This window comes from Coturnix japonica, chromosome 1 (genome assembly GCF_054131305.1).
Source record: "Coturnix japonica strain WE chromosome 1, WE-NBRP24, whole genome shotgun sequence".
NCBI lineage: Eukaryota > Metazoa > Chordata > Aves > Galliformes > Phasianidae > Coturnix > Coturnix japonica.
This window is the reverse complement of record NC_140663.1, coordinates 52,681,712-52,701,484: the sequence shown is the minus strand read 5'-3', so window position 1 is coordinate 52,701,484 and position 19,773 is coordinate 52,681,712. Positions and strand designations below refer to the sequence as shown.

At 40.4% G+C, this 19,773-nt stretch overlaps 1 protein-coding gene across 29 annotated transcripts in view; it reads left to right on the top strand.

Annotated features, from left to right (window-relative positions):
• Window positions 1-19,773, top strand: part of CALD1 (caldesmon 1) — a 244,822-nt gene that overhangs the window by 174,738 nt on the left and 50,311 nt on the right. For 5 of the 29 annotated variants that reach the window (XM_085520328.1, XM_085520323.1, XM_085520321.1 and 2 more), the window contains exon 1: window positions 19,440-19,673. The exons of the other annotated variants lie outside the window; for them this stretch is intronic. In XM_085520328.1, coding sequence (XP_085376454.1) covers window positions 19,627-19,673 — 47 coding nt within the window. In that variant the 5' untranslated portion in view covers window positions 19,440-19,626. Of the gene's footprint in view, window positions 1-19,439; window positions 19,674-19,773 lie in introns of those variants that run through there. 29 annotated transcript variants of the gene reach the window in all.

Sequence of the window (19,773 nt, the reverse complement as noted above, 5' to 3'; positions counted from 1 at the left end):
TACCCTAAATTCCTTTATGCATAGACAGTGAATAGAAGGCCTCTTGTCTGAAATTCTTGGAGAGTGAGTATGGCTGACTGAGAAGTGCTGAACATTCAGTAAGAGTGAGGCAATTACAAGTAACAACTCAGCTAATTGGCTATGGAGTCATTAGCATGTGTGATCCAGGCACATTAAGAGATGGATTTCATAGGGAGATCTAAGGAGGGAGAAAACAGTATCTCTGACAGGATACTGTTCCCCCCAAGATACAGCTGCTGGCCTAAGACAGGAGGTAGAAATAAAAGATGTAATTGGGAGAGTGTGCAGTGGGCTGTTGGTCACCCTCTTAGACCCATCTGATGGGACACGTACACATGTATAGGTGGTGAGGACACCAGCCTTTTCCTCCATTCATGTCACAGGTCTACTCTGCCCTAGAAAGAGCTTGGCAGTACCTACTCTCTGATACCATGAGGTATCTCTGCAAAATCTTCCATGGCTTTCAACAGTATATCTTCAAATTAATCACTTTTTTAAAAGTGTTTAGACTAGTTCAAATCTGGAGGCAAGCAAGACAATAGGGATATATACTGGTAATTACTGAAAGTGATCAGCCCTTCTTTCTTTCAAGTGTTGCATGTTAACCCTATCTGCTTTGTTCCTCTCTGTTCCCATTCTATTCTGAGTGCCAAATGCCTCAAAACTATCCATGTGTGCCAGCAGATGCTTACTTACTGCAGGTGTCTTTCACTCTCTGAAGATGGATGGTCCTTTGTGTTCCATTTTCTTTTAAATTTGAACAGGTTCCCCAGTTTCCCAGTCATTCCAAAAGGCCAAAACTAGTGGGAAAAAAAGCCCAAAATGCCAAAGAAAGGAAACTGAATACGTTTTTAAAGATTCTCCTATTTGATGGGTTCCCAGCAAATGCTGCCCACGTCACTCTACTCTGGGTGGTTTCCTAGCATTATGGGATTATACTCATGGCGCATGGCTTGACTGAGGGTCTCAGCATGGTCCCCTCCTGGCTTGTCCCAGGCACTATTTACACGGAAGTGCTGAGTAGCTTGAGTGCTCTTTATTTCAGTTCAGCTTTGCAGGAACTCTGACACTGGCCTTTATGACAATGGGTCTTTGTCTTGTGATAAATACTATTTTTTTTGTTTTCCTTTCCCTCTCCTTAGTATTTAATGGTCAGTTGTCAGAATCCAGGAAAGCTGTATTTAGATGGCATTGGTAACAGGTACCAATCTGGTTAGCTGACGCAAGAGTGGTTTATTTTCCATTTTAATAGTTCTTTAAACAGGTCGTGCATTGGTATACAGCTCCTTTGTTGGAATAAAAATCTTTGTCATAGGCTACAAGACAGCTAAAAATAGCTGTGGGGAGTATTTATGCTGAGGATAATCTCAAGAGAAGGTATTTTTAACTTTGCTTGCTGTTTAGAATAGGAAATTCTTTTAATGCCCACATTTTCCATTCCCAGTGCCATTAGCTTTTCCCCACCCCCTCTTGTGATGTGGGCCTTGCAATTTCTTTCTCCCTTTCATTTCTTGAGTTTAATATTATTTTTTAAAGAAAATGCTAACTTTGGCCTTTTGCAACTGTATGGGAATTCAGTTCATTTCATGGGGCTATCAGAATGTAAACGAGATATCTCACTAAGCTGTCACCGCAAATTGGGTAATGAATGAACACTTTATTTCTCTAGCACATGGAACTAATGTGCTTGTTAGAATAACAGTGGCCAATCTATTTTATACTCCCATGGAAAGTATTCCACTTTTTTTTTGGCAAGTTTGTATGAGCTGCTACTTATACCAATATTCAAGCTAATGCAGAGGGAGAGAGAGAAAAAAAAAGTACTGTCAGGCTGAACCATACATGTAACTTTAAAATATGGCTCCCAGCAAAACCCAATCTTACATGACTCAATAAATAATGGTGACCTACCTAACAGTCAAATGTTGTGTTGAGAGAAAGTGTTGGGTAGACTGTGGGCCAAATTCAATGCAGGTATAGGTTGACACAACTTAATGTGTAGCCTTTGAGAGGGGCTCATAGCTGACCTGTGAGCAGTTGTGAAGCCAAGATAGACTATTCTATTTTTTTTTTTTCCTTTAAAAGAAAATATATATATTGTTTTTTATCTTAAAAGAGACTAGAGCCTCACAGTTAATGGAAGTTAGGGAGCTTTGCAAGTGATGTATGAATTTTCAGCTAATTACACATTTCATGCTTGTAGTCAGATGAGACGTATCCTGTCCAGACAGGCAGACTTTTAAAGGTATTTCAATAGAAATTAGAGGTATTTCAATAGAAATAGAAAATAACATAGAAAGATAGAACTGCCTTGTGATATTCTCTGAGACCTCTGCTGATCTCTGCAGGGCCTTTGCAGAAGTAGATCTTCATATGCTCCTGACAGTGTCACCCATGCTCCCTTCTACTGCTGTCAGCCGCAGAGCATTTTTTTTGGCCTCTAGTGATTTTAAAGGTGAAAAATATATGTTTCAAGGCTCTCCTCCTATGTAGAGGTTACGAGGATAGGTAGGATCTGTGACCTATGAGCCACCTGCCCTTTTTGACAGCAGTGCTGGTATCTTTGTGGAAACTGTGCTTTTGACAGCTCATGTTACTGTCAGGTTAGGATACTGTGTATTTGTTGCATCAGTATGTAGGTAGATGTGTGCACATGCCCTGCAGTTCTGGAACTATGATACCCCTGACAACAGGGATGGCAGACACACAGCCTGCCTGCAGTGCTGACAATGAGAGACAGAGAGAAGAAACTTGGAGGATGGAAGAGCTTTTTAGTGAAGGCTGTACCTTGGCTTGAAAGGCTTGCCAAGTGAGCAATGTGACCTTCACAAAGGTCAAGGTTTCATTTCCCGTGTGTTAAGCTGTTTCCCAGAAGATAAGAGGTTATTAAACATTACTGCTAAATAGAAAGTATAACCTTCAAAACACTTGTAAATGTTAGGGAAACAAGCTGTCTACTTCCTGACTGGATAGAAGTTGGGTGCTCAGATAGGCCTTGCTGGAGAAACTGTGGTAAACATCAAGTAGTCAGGCCAAAGGACTGAGGTCTCCTGCCCAGGGGGAGCTGATGACCTAACACAGGCAGGTTTCTGTAGTCCTGGGGATGCCTTTGCTGAAAGCCATCAACAAGCCACATGGGGAAGAACCTAGGGAGTAAAGCTGATGACTGTGCTGTAAGCTCAGCTACCCTGGGAGGCTCTTGCCCTGGGTGGGCAAAACCTGTGGGGAGCAGCAACCAGTGGGATGCAGGACACAGCTTTGTTTCTTGCTCCAGAATCAGCACTGGCCACGATATTCCAGCAGCAATGCCAGAAACTGTCAGAATCAGCACAGAGAAAGCTGGTGGATTGCAGCCACGCTGAATTCTCTCAAGAAAAAGGCATAGGGAGCCTCATGAAATTTTTCTGCATGTGCCACAGTCTTGACAGAGAGGCAGCTTTGCTGAGTTAGCTGTCAGGGGTGCCAGGTGTAATGTGTCCACTAAAATCTGGCTGGAGACCACCACATTTCTCGCATTCTCATTTTATGGGATTTAGTCAGATTATTTCTTTTGCAGTTACCTTGCCTTTCTTATCTGATGAAACTGCGGCTACGTGAAATTTTAGGATTTTACTCCTTTCTCTGTTGTCTAGAATGTGACAAGATCAAATTTCCCCCTTCTGTCATGAACATTTAGTAGCTTAATTTATTTTTTACATGAAGTTTTTTCAACATAATATCCCTCCCAGGCTGCAGTTACGTAATATTCAAGGTCACAGTAATCATAACAGAATCCATCTCACTTAGTAGTATTGCACTCATGGAAATGAAAATACCCCAGCAGGACTTTTTTCTTTTTCTTTTTTTTTTTCTGGATTTTGCTGATGCACACATAATTTGTAAGACCTGATCTATGAATGACGAGGCTATTTTTAGGCCCATTGCACTGAGTTGTTTGTATCATCAATTTTCTTTTTTACTAGCAAGATGGAAGCAAAAGGCATGTTGTTTTAAGGCAACAGACAATAATGTAATGGCAGAATTTCTCTAATGTTACTGTTTTGCACACATACTTAGGGACTTTTAAACCAAAGTATCATGGAATTAAGAAGTAGCATGTCTACAAGTGTATAGGGCATAGGGTCTTCTGAGATGTTCTGTACTTTCATTTCATGTGCTCCCTCTATTTCTTCTGTCTCAGCAGCCTGGTCCTACACCTATAGTTTTCAGCCTTTATACCAGGAGTTCTGCTACAAGTCTTCCACTGCTGCTCGTGATCCAAACTGAACCTTCTACTCTTGTAAAAATACCAGCATTTTAATAGCAGTAGACATGTGCATCTTTGGATTGCAGCGTGTTGTAAAATGACAATATCATCACCACACTTTCCTTAGTTAAGAATGACTTCAAAATTTCTGTGGCAGCTTCCAGCTGACTTAGTGGGTTATAGCAATTGAATGGCTGTCCACAGGATTAAAGTGGGGTTTTGAAGAGCTTTTCTATGATGGAGGCTGAGTAGGTCTGTAATGTCCCCTTGCATTTCTGCAAGAAATCTGCAGAAGATTAGAGTTAAATCTTAGCATGTTTAGCCTGTTTTGATCAAACTTATCACAGTTTTAATTCCACTAATGCAACTATAGGAGTCATATACGTCATACTTATATGAAGAAAGGTTGAGGGAACTGGGCTTGTTTAGCTTAGAGGAGGCTCCAGGGAGACCTCATTGTAGCCTTGCAATTTTTGAGAGGAGTGTACAAACAGGAGGGGGAACAATTGTTTACAAGGGTGGTTAGTGATAGGACAAGGGGGAATGGTTTTAAAGTGAGACAGGGGAGGTTTAGATTAGATGTTAGGAGGAAATTTTTCACACAGAGGGTGGTGATGCACTGGAACAGGTTGCCCAAGGAGGTTGTGGATGCCCCATCCTGGAGGCATTCAAGGCCAGGCTGGATGTGGCTCTGGGCAGCCTGGTCTGGTGCTTGGTGACCCTGCACATAGCAGGGAGCAGTGCGGTCCTTTTCAACCCAGGCCATTCTATGATTCTATGATTCTATATGATTTCTAGCATTGAATGTATATGCCAGAAGGGGTGTGGAGAATGTTCTCTGTAGTACAGCAAGGTGATTGCATGCTGCGAGATGGATGGAAGCTGATGGAATAGAAACACAGACAAAGAAAAAGAGACTTTACTGACTGGTCTGTGTTGATGACAGCTGTGCCATCTGAATGCACAGGGGAGAGACTGCAAATTTCTGAAAATTCTGTGTTAAGTTCTGATAATTCTCCCTTTGAAACTTTTGGATAGCTCATGACTTTAAAATCCAGTGCAGGATCTTATAGATGCATATCATAGATGCAGACAAAGGTAAAGCACAGTAGAGCATCACAGTAACAGACTATAGCTATAATGGTTAATTTTGAAGGAAGCATTAATTTCCTTTTCCTGTTTTTCAAGTTTTTTTGTTTGTTTTTTTTTTTTTGTTTGTTTGTTTGTTTGTTTTAATGTGTAGGAGAAATGCTTCTGCTGCATAAACATTTTTAAAATAATGGCTTTAAGGGACATGACTGAGAGCCCGAATCCAAATGTTTTGCTAAGTACTTTGTTTAACTCTTGCTTCCTTATTTTTTTTTTTTCTTACTTTTTTTTCCCCCTTTTTTTTCTCCCATGCTATAATATGTCTGGAATAAAAATCAATATAGGGCAGATGCTGGCAAAAAACAAGGATAAAATAATATCTGCCTGTCCATCGTAAACTGTTCAGTTTGTCTGGCTAGTATTTTAGCCAAAAAGAGAACAAAAATGACAAGGGGGAGGGCATAGTGGTTTCTGTTCTGCTTTGTGTATTGTCAATACAATACACAATTAAATACAACTGAATGTTGAGCCTGATTTTAAATAACCTGGCTGAATTGAATGAAAATAATTTTCTGAATTCATATGACATGTCTTGGTCTCTTATGAGAAAACCAATGGAGTGGTTCTTAACAAATGGTACCAAAGATATGTCTGATTACACTTACTGTTTAAAACTTGGTCCTGTTTGTTTTAATCCTGCTTCAGCTGCACAATTACCACAGCTGAGGACCCTCAAGTAATGCTTAAATTACCTACTCAATGCAGGAAATTGCCTGTAGAGTTCTCTGCTTGACTTTGATCGTACGCACCCAAGATCTTTGTTTAGATGGATTCAAAAGATGGGACCAAATAATGGCTTTTCTCATAAGGAGTTCCTAGTTACCTTACTTGGAGATTAAATGCTGCTGATTTAGGGTAACTTCTGTGAAAGAGCTGCCCTACAGGACACTGCCATAGAAAGACAATGTATAGAGAATAGGTCTGTGCCAATGAATTTCCGTTATTGTGATTCTTCTCAGTCCATTATGCTGCTTACATCTGGATTTACCAGGTCACAAAGGACTGTAATGCACAGGCTCAAGACAGCAGAATGAAGGGTGCAATGGGAATCTGATATTGTCTTGCTGAAGCTCTATTCTTATTATAACATGCTTTTCTCCATCACTCTATGCTTAATACTTGTAGACAGATGTGGAATGGCATATTGCAGATTGACACAGAGTAATATGGATTCAGTGTACATGGGATAGTATTAGAAGCATGAATCATGTACGTGTGTGGGCAAAGAGTTTGTTATTTCTCTAGCAGGCCACGCTATGGAATTGTTTCTGATCTGCTTTATAGTTTCACATGCAAATTGCCCAGTCTAGTTTTTACCTCCTGAGTGGAGTTTCTACAGTGAGCCTTAATGTTGGTGAGCATTTTGACTGTGAGCCTCAACATTGGTGAGTCTTTCCTATACAACCTCTGGCTATCCATCTACTTTACCTTTGTATAATTACAACTGTACAGGGAGGTTAGTGCTTTTGGAGAATTTCACACAGGCAATTATCCTATTATATACTGGAGATAATAGGAGAGAAAGCTGGAAGTAACTTGTTGGAAGTGATGTAGGTAGTGTGTGGTGTGGGTTAGCAATAAATCGTAGTCCTCTCTATAATCCCTTCAGCTACTGTTTACTTTTTATGATAATGTTTGCTCTTCCTTTTATTGTGGAATTCTGGTGCATTGTAGGGGTGGGGACCGCAATAATCACTACTTAATTTAGTAGGTTTAGGTTATAAATGGTAGCTTATAAGGTGATAGGGTAGAAAATGTAGATTGTTGGTCCAATCCTCACTGGATTAGGGAACTCCTGAGAACATAGCAATGGACCACTGCCTCTTTGATGTCGAGCATGTGGTTGGGATACTGCCTGGTTTCTACATAGAACATGCAAGATTAGGCAAGGCTCTGTACACCCACTTCTTTAACTGTGCTTTTAAGGAAGGATCAAGAAGCATCTGGCCCTCAGCTAAAAAGTCAGAACTCAGGAAATGCCTTTGCATGTAGCCTTTGCCAACTGTGGTTTCTGGTATGTTGGTGGGTGGGTTCTAAACACGGCCATCTTGATAAGAAAATGCCTAAAGCCAGTCCCTGTTCATCAAAGGATCATTTTCTTTATCTTTCATTTCAATTAAATGTAGAGTTTCTAAAAACAAAAATGCACTGTGCTCCTCTGAGAATTGCATTTAACCTCTTAAGCTTTGTCATCTGCATCGTGAGTAGCCAGGTCACAGTCAAGGATCAAGTTTATCTTCCAAGATGAATCAATTTCTCTTGACTTTCTCTGAATAATTTTTTATCCCTGAAATTTTGAATGTCACATTTTAATGGTTTTTTTTTGTTTGTTTTGTTTTGTTTTGTTTTTCCTGAAAGATTTTAGAGGAAAAAATAAAAAAACAAAACAGAAGAGATTATAATGTTTCAAATATCATTCCTATTTTGATTTTGTAAATTCTAACAATGTAAATATAAAAATATTCTTAATTCTGGGAATTATTATGGCTTATATTTTCCTATGGAAGAATGGAGAAAGACAGTATAACTCTCAAATAAAATAATACAGATTATGTGATATTTTCCAAGTTTTGTTTTTTGAAAATTGCTTTTTCAAAAAATGTGCTTGGGATTCAAATATAGAAATGAGGACAAAGCTGGGTTCTGGGAAGGAATGGTGTTTAAGAGGAACATGTGTTTAAATAATACTGATAAGGATAAAATACTGGTAATGGATCACATGAAGTTTTGGTTTGTTTGTTGTTTTTTCTTGCATTCTCTCCCAGAAGTCTGATGTTTACTATTATTAACTTGTGAGGGGTCTGGAGCACAAATCTTATGAGGAACAGCTCAGGATGCTGGGATTGTTTAGCCTGGAGAAGAGGAGGCTCAGGGGAGACCTCATTGCACTCTACAACTTTCTGAAGGGAGGCTGTGAGGAGGCTGTGATGAGGTGGGTCTCGGCCTCTTCTCTCAGGCAACAAAGGACACAAGGAAATAGCCAAAAGTTCTATCAGGTGAGGTTTAGACTGAACATAAGAAGAAACTGCCCAGGGAGGTGGTGGAGTCACCATCCCTGACAGTGTTCAAGAGGCATCTGGATAGGGAGCTAGGAGATATGGTTTAGTGGTTTTCTGTAGGTATGGTGAAGGGAGGACGGTTGGACTAGATGATCTTGTAGGTCCTTCCCAACCTTGTGATTCTATGATTCTATTTGCATTCAAGTCTAGATTGGGCCAGCTGTTTTATTTATAGGATTCCTGGTGTTGTTGTTGTTCATTTAAATCCTTTTAAGTGATGCTGAAAGAGTCTTTGCACATGACGATGTTAGCATGTTTGCTGTTGGTCCCTTCCAAAATGATGGCTCCACCAGGTTATGCTCAAGTCCAGTGGAGACATGGCACAGGAAAAGAAGCCTATACAGCCACACATTTCCCATTTATCTTGGTTGTATAAATGCTGTGCTTCCCTTATGAGGGCTTGATGCATTGTTTTCCTGCTGCTTGGGCTGCATGTGCCACTGCCAGATCCTCCTTGCATGTACAGAAGGGTGGCTGGGATGCATGGTGGGTGAGGAGGAAGGGAGCAGGGTGTCCTTTGGGCTGCATCTCTTACTATGACCAACTCAGGCAGGCTGCCAGGGGAGAGCCACACAGGGTGAAGGAGCAACTTTCCTGTTCTGAACCCAGTGCCAAGGCGGGAACCCATTAAGCACCCACCCAAGAGCTGTTTGGCTTTGATTATGCAGTGCACTTTGCACAAGTATTGGTATTCTTCATGGTTTTAATGAGCATATCAGTAGTATGTATCTTGGCTCCCCTTCCTTTTTCTAAATACATTGGGGAAGCCCAAAGATCCTTGATTGGTTTCAGAGCACTTTGGAGGTTTTAGAAGCCCTTGCTGAGATAGCATCTAGCTTATTAGAATCTTAAACAGTCTTTTCAAGACATACAACATTAAAAATGATTTAAGTTTTCTTGCAGGACATCTTATCAATAGTTAATTATCTTACTTGTTGGCAGAGTGTGACAAATTCAGCTTAATGCTTCCATTTGAATTTTAAGTTCTAGTTTGGCATTTGAAGCTGATGGAATTTTCTGCTTTCTGTTTGACCAAATCCTGAAGTCTTCTTTTGGTTTTAAGATCAGAGTTTCACATTTTCAGAGCAAACAAATTAATGCTGATGGAAAATCTGCAAACTCTTTTTTTGTGTGTGTGAAAATAAGGTTGTTCTTAAGTATTAGAGATGTTTGAAACTCTGCCAAGTTTCTGAAAATACTTCTGATTTCTCTCTTCCGTGTTCTCCTGAGATGTTTAGTGGAAAAATGATTTTAATAGTTCTCAAGAGCTTTAGGGAGCTAAAATTCCTAGTGGCCATTTTAGAGCAATTTGGTAATGGTCTCTCTATGAAGATCTTTAAATGTCAGTCAAGCTTCTTTCAAGATGCTTTTTTTTTAAGCACAAGATTGTCAATTCTGCTATTTTTTTCTCATTTTGATGAAGATGTTTTTTGTTTGGAACATTGGCACCAGCTCAGTTGTATTTAAAACTGAAGTTTTGTCCCTTTGTAAATGCAAAGATGGTACTCTATGAACTGATTTGTCTCCACTTGTCTGTGCTTTGAAGTGATAGAAAATGTTCACTTTCAGAATGGATGTTGTTTAGACTGGAAGTGTATGTTCCTGCTATAATTACTCATTTCAGAAAAGAGGTAATGGTACTGCATGTGCGTTAATCCCTACAGAACATATAAACCCCGTAAGAACCCATGGAAAAGGAGATCCTGGAATCCTTCCCATCCCATAAAGTTTATTCATAAAACGTGATGTTCTGAAGCCATCTCTAAGTGCACAGAACATCGCTGTGAAGCTATAACTACAGCTCTAGAATAAGGTTGCAGCTTTTTTCAGATCTGAAGGAATATTTGCAATTAGAAAATGATCACGAGTCCTCTTTGTGGCTAGTGACTGACATTTCTTCCTGCAAGCTCTACTCTTGAATTTACTACTAAGGACTCTTTTGATAGCTGTTACTGAAATCTCCTTGAAAACAAATTTGTCAGCTGTTTCAGAGAATATGTTAAGTTTCTGTTTTGTCACTTTTAGACAATTTTTCCATCTTAATATCAGGAACAGAACAGGAAAGGGAGAGTACTGGTTAGTGGCAGGCTTCTTAGGATGTAAAACTGTCCCATCCAGCAGGGACTGCCAAGGGATTCCCTAGTTATAGTAATAGCAAAGGGAAGATGTTTTGCACTGTCTAGTGAAGGTACAGTTGAGATCCATTTTCCACTTTCTTGTTGAAAAAAACTTCTCTGGCTAGTGTAAGTTTGTGGACGGTGTCTTATCATACACGATTAATGCTGTGCTGCAAGTGCTACGAAACATAGAATAACACATTTGCTTTCCCTGCTCTCAGATCTCTGAGCCTTTTCTCATTTCATTACTTAGCTTCCTGCAAAACTGCTTGGATTTTTAACTAGGCATGTGGTAAGCTTGTGTGAAACACCCACTGAAGAGAAGAGGTGGGAATGTTGTCACCCCATTGTGGCTCGAGTGTTTCCAAGGCTACCCTCATTGTATGACCTCAATTTCAGCAGATCTCTTGAGTGTTGAGTTGATGGTTAGACTCTGAAGGATGGGATGTGACCCTTCTGTGTCAGGGAAATATGCTCACGTTGCAGTCCTGCAGATAAGGGACTTTGCCTGTTACCTGCACAGTGTTGCTTCATACCTTAACTGTGAGCACTGGACTGGAGGAGAAGCTTGCCTAAGTCTGTAAGCAAAGGTAAAGAATTGAGACAACCTCTATCTTAAGAGTACTGCCCAGATGTTTGTTTACAAATGCATTTCTTCATGGATGCCTTAACTTTTTACAAATGAAAAGCAAAACAGACATAGAAAATTAAGAAAAAAAGCCCTGTAGAGCATGAGGGATTACAGCAGCCCCTCTTTTTCCTTCATATGGGCCTACCTATTGTGTGGATCACCATTTCAGGCTGTCAGGGGAAGCCAAGGCTATGTATACGTGCCAGAGGCTCCAGTGGACCGAGTAGATCAGAACTGTGTGGCTTTCCTTGTGCTCTGCTACCTGACTGGCAAACAGCTCAGATACTAAAGGATTTAGGTCTGTTTTCCAGCACTTCCCATCCATGGTGCTGACGGGCAATGACGTGCTGGGTGGTGCTGAGGAAAATACGCTTTTTTTATTATTATTATACTGGACTTATTTAAGTCCCCAGATCATTATGTCCCTATGTGCATGCTGTGATGCAAATACTGAATGTTATGATGATTTCATTTTAGCTGCTTAGTGCCTTTTTATGTGTATTACCCTGCAACAAATTAGTTGTTTTTATTTTTATTGTTGAAGTCTCTGGAGTGCATGTGGCAGAGCCCCAGCTGCCTGTCTGCAGGAGGCACAGAGGAATTTTGCTGCACAGGGCAAGCTTTGCTCAGTGGGCCAGGTGCAGTGTGATTTGCTTTTTCTTTTCCCACTGCTTTCCTCTAAAACATTAGGCATGAGCCATAGCTGGAGGCAAGAATCCAGCCTTGATGGAGTGCTGTCCTGACTTGATATGACAGGCCTTGTGGAAGTGTTCAGCCTTGACCCTTTATTGCTTTCAAGAGGGAAATCCCATTAGATAACAACTGTACTGATGAAACTGGAAGCATTTGTATAGGTTTCCTAAGACCTGAAGACAGTGAAGAATTAAGTTTTTTTTTCTTTTTTACTCAACTCCTAAAAAAAAAAAAAAAAAAAAAAAAGAATTGTTGGAAAGATGGATGCTGTATGTATTTTGTTTCTTGAATAGTCTGCAAAGTGTTATACTTCTAACGTTTCATTTCCTATTTGATTCCTTCCTGGAAGAAGATGGGAAGGCTTGCTGCACTGGGAGAATACGTTTCATGAGTTGCTGGGTCATATTGGAAAGTGAAAATGGACTGGGACAGGAGAGCTTATGAGGTTTATCAGACAGCAGGAGCTGTGTGTGAGTCAGTCTGAAAGTTAGCCTTGAGAAACCTCTTGTGAACCACAGCAGTCAATGGATAACAGGGATGGTTCAAATCCACTCCTTGCCAGTTTGCTGAGGCGGATTTGAATGGAATGTAATGTATAACTAGCCCCTAATTTCCAAAGCATTTTTGTATGGATTTAGCAATCTGATTATTGTCAAACCCAATGACTGTCATATTGACGCAAATACCAGGCAGTATTTAGAAAATTTGGGAAAGGTATTTTGCCAAGCAAGGGAAAAAAAAAAAAAACCCTCTCTTTTAACATTCCTATAGGAGTCAGAAATACAGAAGAGGAAAAAAACCATACTGACGTATTGGCCATTCTAACAAAAATCATACTGCACTGGTCTTTTTTGGGAATGTTTTTTGAAGTTTTCCACTGGCTGGAGGCTTTTGAATGAAAGAAAAGAGACATCTTCTGTCTTCAATTAACTTTGTTAATGATTAACAGAGCAGTGCAGTATGTGTGGTGCGTTTTAATTAAATCAGAGGAGACATGATTTGGACAAGATTTTGGTTTCACTTTGAAAGTTATTAAATAAACTGACACTGTTTGCTCTCTGAGGGTTCCTGGGAGCATCCGGTTAGTCGGTAATCCCCGTGCAGCTAGTGAAATAAAGTTCATTCCAAAACACCTAAGGGCCATTACCAGATATTAAAAATGAACAAGCCATCCAGCCAGGAATTTAACTGATCGTTAATCTCTGTGAAGCACAGCCCTGGTCTGCGGCTTCAACTTAATACATTTAAACTAAGTTCAGGGACAAGGAAGGCCTGGGCCTTTTTGAGTTTAAGTTTTTCATTTTGAATGCCTCTGAGTTCAAGTGGCATAAGTGGTTGAACAGTCAGTGGCTACAGTGGATAGCTTTGCTAGCAGAGTTTATTGGGTTGTTTGTGAAGCTGAGGTTTGGACCAGGTCTTGGATGTGTTCACTGGTAAAATTTAGAGAATAATAAAACAGGAGCTCTTGATACAGGAATGTCTCCATAAATTGGCCCAGCAGGAAATGCTCTTCCCTTTCCAGAGCTGTGTGTGTGTCTGCCTGTGCACTCTTTATATAAACTATTCCAGCAAAGAAGGACCAAAGCCTGGACTCAGACCATGGCTTCAGTCTGAAGTGAGACAACAGATACCCTCACTGATTGTGGTGACATGCAAGGGCGAACAGGTCCTGTGCTTCACCTCTCCCAGCTTTCCTGTTGTTTATTGGGACATCTGCTAAAGCATGGGCATCAACCCATCCCCACTCAGAAGAAGAGTCAAAGCTGTAAATTCCTTCAGTTAAACACATGGATACAGTGTATTCTGTATGCCTGCATCTCACCTACCACATTGTGGCTCTTTCTGGCCTTTGTGGCTAACAAGCAATTAACACTGTTCAGAGCATGACTGTAAGTATGCTAGGTGAATAATTTTATATACAACCTGTTGCTGAAAGTGTTATTGAAATTAACTATTGCCCAAAACAGTTGAGTTGGAGAGATCTTGTACTGACACTACTGGACAGCTATTTCAACTTTCTGTTTTATGGGCTCTGCGAGTATTATGATGCATGGCTGCAAGCAGAAGGTCCTGCAAGACCACTCACAAGTTTCTGAGATTTGAATATTGCCCTTCTCCCTGTGAAAGCTGAAATTTATTAATAGCAGTTACTGTTCCAAGCACGCTACAGTTCAGGTATAAATGAAAGCCAGCAAGTTTTAAAATTTGCCAGCCAAAATAACGTATTGCTTTTTATCTCTGTGAGAACTGGCAGGCTTCCCTGAAACTTTGTAAAGCACAATGATATGGACAAGGAAGTGAGTGGGGAAATGGGCCCTGCCTTGTGTTGCTGCTCGAAGCTGGAGAGAAAAGGGTTCCTCTGAAGGGTGGCTAAGGGCTAGGAGACAGAGCCTGTCACTCAGGAGTGACGGTGTGGGAGCACGAGGACAACTTAAAGACAGCCTTGTGAATGCTTCCCTCACATGGGCTCTAGATGGGTCTTCAGTGCCTGAAAGTATATGATTCCAAGTGTTTAACATCTCAGAGGCTTCAGGCCCTCACATTATGATGTTCAGGTTTATGATTCCAATCCTGTTGAATTTGCCTATGCAAATAGTTCTATTGCCTGCTAAGTCATTAGCTACACGGTAATGTGTCTATGTAAGCATGCAAACTCTGTATGCATATGCTTCCATGATTTGCACCTGCATATACCCAAAACCAAGACTACATGTTACAATTTGAGTATGCATTTGAATATATATATATATATATATATATATATATATATATATATATAAAATGGATATATATATATATATATATCCATTTTTTGTGGCTAGGTTAAATATTAGTTGCAGGTTTCACTAAGGACATTCAAATTTCTGGCATTGCTGCAGTTTACATAAGCATCCAGGTAGAAATAGCTATGACTTACCATTTAAAGAAAAAAAAGGAGAAATAGATGTCATAGCTGCAGTATGGCTTCTTAATACTGAACTCTGTAAGACTGGAGAAGTCTTCCCACTGAGAAATGCTGATTCTTCATTACTTGAGATATTTAAAACTGGACCAGAATAAATGACTGTAAGGAGACAATTAAGCATTATTTGATAATGAAGTGCATAGTTTTATTTTTGAGTACTCAATATTTCCTCCAAGACCTTATGTATGGGTTGCCAGACTGTACCTACTGCCCGTGAGTTAATATGCCAAGTACTGTCCATTTGTTAAATTAAGTCCCTGCTTACAAGCCAGTGTTCTGATGTGAGGTCTTAGAGGAGGATGAATACAGATGCTTTTTGCCCTGTGAGATGCATTCACGGAGTTCCCTGCCGTAAACTGTTTGGGCATTTCAGAACAGACCTTAAAAGGGCAGACATTTTTTTTTTGCTCCATGAGAGCATGAAAGACACTGTGGCATCTTGCATTCTCCCAGAGAGGGAACAGTTAAAAATATTCTTTAAACAAGGAGCAGATGTTGATGTCATTAGAATGGATTTTCATGAAAAACAGAGTTCTGTTTCTCTTGCAAAATGCCAGTAGCTTTGCAAAGATCTCTACAAGTCTACCTACTTATTTCAGACTAGTGTCACGAAAGGAGAGATGTGCATGGTAAGCTGTTTACTGTCTCTGAAACAAATCAGGTATATTTTTGTAAGTTGTTTGCCTTCCTGTTTTAAAACTGCTTTGACTTGTGGAAAAACTAACAAAGAGCTACAGAAACCTGGGAGTATGAGATACAGAGCAAGAATAGTGGGCAGAGCATCGAAAGACAGAATCCACTGTCAATAAACAGTTGCATAGAGGAATAAGCTACATATGGGAAGTCATGATCTGGGCTGTGCATGTGCCTTTGTCAGATTCTAAATACACTCTAGTCTCAGAAGGGTTATTGAGATCAGCCCACTGAAAATTCTGCCTCACATACAGGAATGGTTAAAGTAAGAATAACAAACAAAATGTGAAGTGGCTCTCTGGATGACCTCTAGACATTCCTATTGTTAGTATGAGGAGACTTTGGAACTTCCCAGTAATAATTTCCTTTTGGAAAGCTCTCACGTCTCCTTCCTCCTCCTCATTTTGCTGTACTTAATGTTGACAAGCTATGAAAGGCCCTGTAGTTTCCCTCTTTGTTGTAATAGATGAGCCAAGACTCTCATAGAGCTGTTCGACTTGAATTCATTGGTGTGAATGACTTCTTTCAAATGCCTTAGTTTTGTTAGCGTTTGCCTTTTTCTTTCTGTTTTTCTTGCTCAAGGATCTTGGTGTTGTAGAGCAAATAGAAACATACAAAGAAAACAGCTTGTAAAACATGCATGCCCCATCACCATCGTTTTTTATCCATTAGATGCCCATGTAAATATTCAGAATGTTCTAGGGGAAGGTAATTTGCCTCTTGCTGCTCCATATGCAACATCTTCACCTCAGGGCCACAGAAGAGATTATACAGCCCTCTCTGTTAAGTTACTGAAGAAAGTAAATAACAAATATTTGACTTTAATATAATGTAATCATTAAGTGCAAGGATCAGCTCCTCCACCCCTTCTTTTAAAGGTGTTTGCAAGCATGGAATAATCTTGGTTTAAGAAGATGTCCTTGTTAAAACAGTGATGTTCCTCAGCTAAAAAGGGCCTTATGTCTTAAACAATGAGCACAACTCAAAGAACAGCTGAAATATCTTGGCCTCACACCAGTGCAGTGTTATGCCACTAAGCACAGGTTATCCCGGCCCCATTTGACAGCATGCTCATTGCCTCTATGCAGTAGACTTACCAGATCTGTGTCTAGAATTGCACATTGGGTCTTTAGACCTCGCACATGTGATACGTCTTGCTTATTGAAATCAACACTAGTGCTGTTGAATTCAAAAGCAATACTTGGTATGCAAACCTGCAGAGCTTTTCAAGCAGTTGCTGACAAGAGCACTTTTTACAAATGAATGCTACAGCCAATTGGGCAGAGTGACTGCCACTGTTTGGGACTGGAGCTTTTCTCACCTTATTTATCTTCAGTTCTGCAAAGCAGGCTCATGAGTTGAGGATACACTTGTGTGGTCAACGTTGATGACTGCTTAAGAATTCAATAGACAAAAGCTACCAGTTCTCAATAGCACTGTACAGATAGAAACTATAAGCAAAAAGATTCAATTTGGTGTCACAAGTCTTGCTTCAAGTAAAAAATAGACTGTGTAAATTACTTTGATTCATCTAGGCAGGAAGCACTCGTCCAGACTTTTCTAATTCAGAACATTATTTGTGATTTTAATTGGGATTCTTCTGTCTGTTCTAGTTTAACGAGAGTAGTTTAAAAACATTCTGGGGTTTGCTACAAGTGCTGAAGGCTTCTCCTGCTCATAATGACCCAATAAATAGGTTGGATTTGCTACACATAACCAGAATTTGCATGGCAATAGTGCCAGTGAGACTTTAAGAAGAAGTATCTGGAACTCTTCACACAATCACATTGGTCAAGCTAGGGAGGGACTCCTGGAGGCCACCTGGTCCAACCCCTGCTCAGTCAGGGCCACCAGGAGAAGGTTATTCAGGCTTATGTCCAGTCAGGGAATATTTCTTTGAAGAAGTACTGTAAGATATTTTAGAAAATAATCAGTTTGCTCTTATTTCTATCCCATGTGGAAGCTGTTTTGTTTGTGAGCCATGTGCAATAACCCCAGTAATGCAGAATGGATTGGAAAGTGTTTAGAACCCACTAAAAAATAAATAAAAAATCTGTTTCCATGACATGTTAAATAGATCTGTAAATACAAACCTCTAGTAGAAATCTGTAGGGCTGCTTTGGAGCCCAATCTGCAGCTTTATAAATATCATCTCTTGGATCTGGCATCTGATTAAAATGTATATTTTTGCAGAACAGTGATACAATCTCTGTTTAACTAATGAACTTCCAGAGGGAAGAATTTTGCTTCTGTAATTCCCCAATCATGAAATGCCTTTTCCAGGAGTCTTCTCAGGAGAATCCCTTCTCACCAGCATCTTACAAGAACTGTACACTTTTACATTGCCTTACATGCCCTACTTCGCTTATGGATAAGGTAAAAGAATTGGAGAAGGACTGCCTGCTGTAATCTCGTTTGCAGATCTCTTCACCATTACAGAAATAAAATTCATATTTTTCTCCATTTTCATTCAGTAGTGTATGCCTTTTCTTGCTTCTGCCCAGAGTTCCTCTGGGTTTTATACACTGAAAGACAGATAAAGCAAACTTTATTTTTAAACATACTCTAGAACAAGGATCTGAGTCTTCGGATAGTGCACATGAAAATATAGCTGTTTCTTGGAGTAGTGCAAACCTGTTCCTAAAGTGTGTGGAAAAAGCTGAGCCTTTGCACGAGAATCCTTCGCTTATTTGTGAAGCACAAAACTTCCTTTTTTCAACAGAAGTAATTGCTGGGAAATTGCAGAGAAGTTTTTTTGTTTTTTGGGGTGTTTTTTTTGGAAAAAGAGAAAAAAAAAACTAAAAATAAATTGGCTGCAGTATTTGAGCATCAGTGCCCTGTGCCAAGTGCAGCTGTAGGTTTCTTGCACAGAAACCTTCCATCCTCCATAGACTCTGGAAGAGAGCTGCCTCAGCTCACTCCAAGAGAAGAGTGCCACCTACTGAGCCCGCTCACTCTCTCCAACAGAAGGGCAAGCTTACAGGACAGATTTCCCTTTGGAGAATTAATCCATCCACACCCACCCCTGTAATTTATGAGGTTTAACGAGATCACAGCCTGGGGTGGAATGGCTGTGGGACTGCACAGTAAGCTGTTTCAGTTTACTCGCAATATGAGGGCTTGAAGAGGTATGAGAGCCAAGCATGTGAAATCACGGGAACTGACGGTGCCTCCATTTAAATTACTCTGTTTGCATTTCTGTTTTCTGCTTCATTCCCTGGATTAGATGGAAGAACAATGAGGAGAGTCTGTTACGATTGATTTGGCTCCAGACCTGTTTTTAATCCCATTGCTAAAGTCGAGATGGTTTTATCCTAACTGCCGTTGAGCTTGCAGCTACTTCCCACTTCCCTGGATTTGTTCCTGCTTGGCAGTCACCCTCTTGTCTTTTGAGCTACCTTATCCAGTGTGACCTTTCACAAGTCAGACTGGATGCAACTGCCTGCAATATGTTCGAGCAATGATTTATGATTGAAAAGGGAGGACTGTTTCCTGGACCATTGTTTTATATTCGGGTCCTCTCCCCTCATCATTTCTCCTCAGGCTGGAATGCAGTTTCCCTACAAGCAAATACTTGTGAAGGCAGCTCTGCGCAGCTCTCAGGCTGCTCCATGCTTGGACTGACTTACTGAAACAGAAGCACTTTTTTTGTGTGTGTGAAAGTTGGATGGGGAGCATGCACTGGTCGATCAAGTTGAGCAGCTGAGAAATCTGCCGGAATTTCTGTAACTGGACGTTCAGCCAAAGAGCATCTATTAGAGAGAATACAGCACAAAAGCTAATAATCATATGATCTTGGAGCAGAGGGGGGTGAGGAAGGGGAGGAGGATACAGGATAGATAATGAGCCTCACAATAGGCAAATAGAGAGTGTCATTACAGGAGCGGCAGGACCGGCCAAATGGTTAACCTGTGGGGTGGAAAGAGCATCCAATGAGTCTCGCATGCCTGAAAGGATAATGGCATTTTTATTATCTCATTCCACGCCCTGATCATCTGTCCATTTTCTCCCTGGAGCTGGCAGCAGTTTGCACTGATTCATTCGCTACAGACATGATCAGCAGATCATACTGCAGGCAGAACTTGTCAAGTCTTTCCAAGTGAGTTGTCAATTTATTTTGCTATCTGTATGGATTTAGCTTTTTAGAGTTGCGTAAGAAATGCTGGACAATGGTGATGGCAAAGGCATGTAAAAGCTGG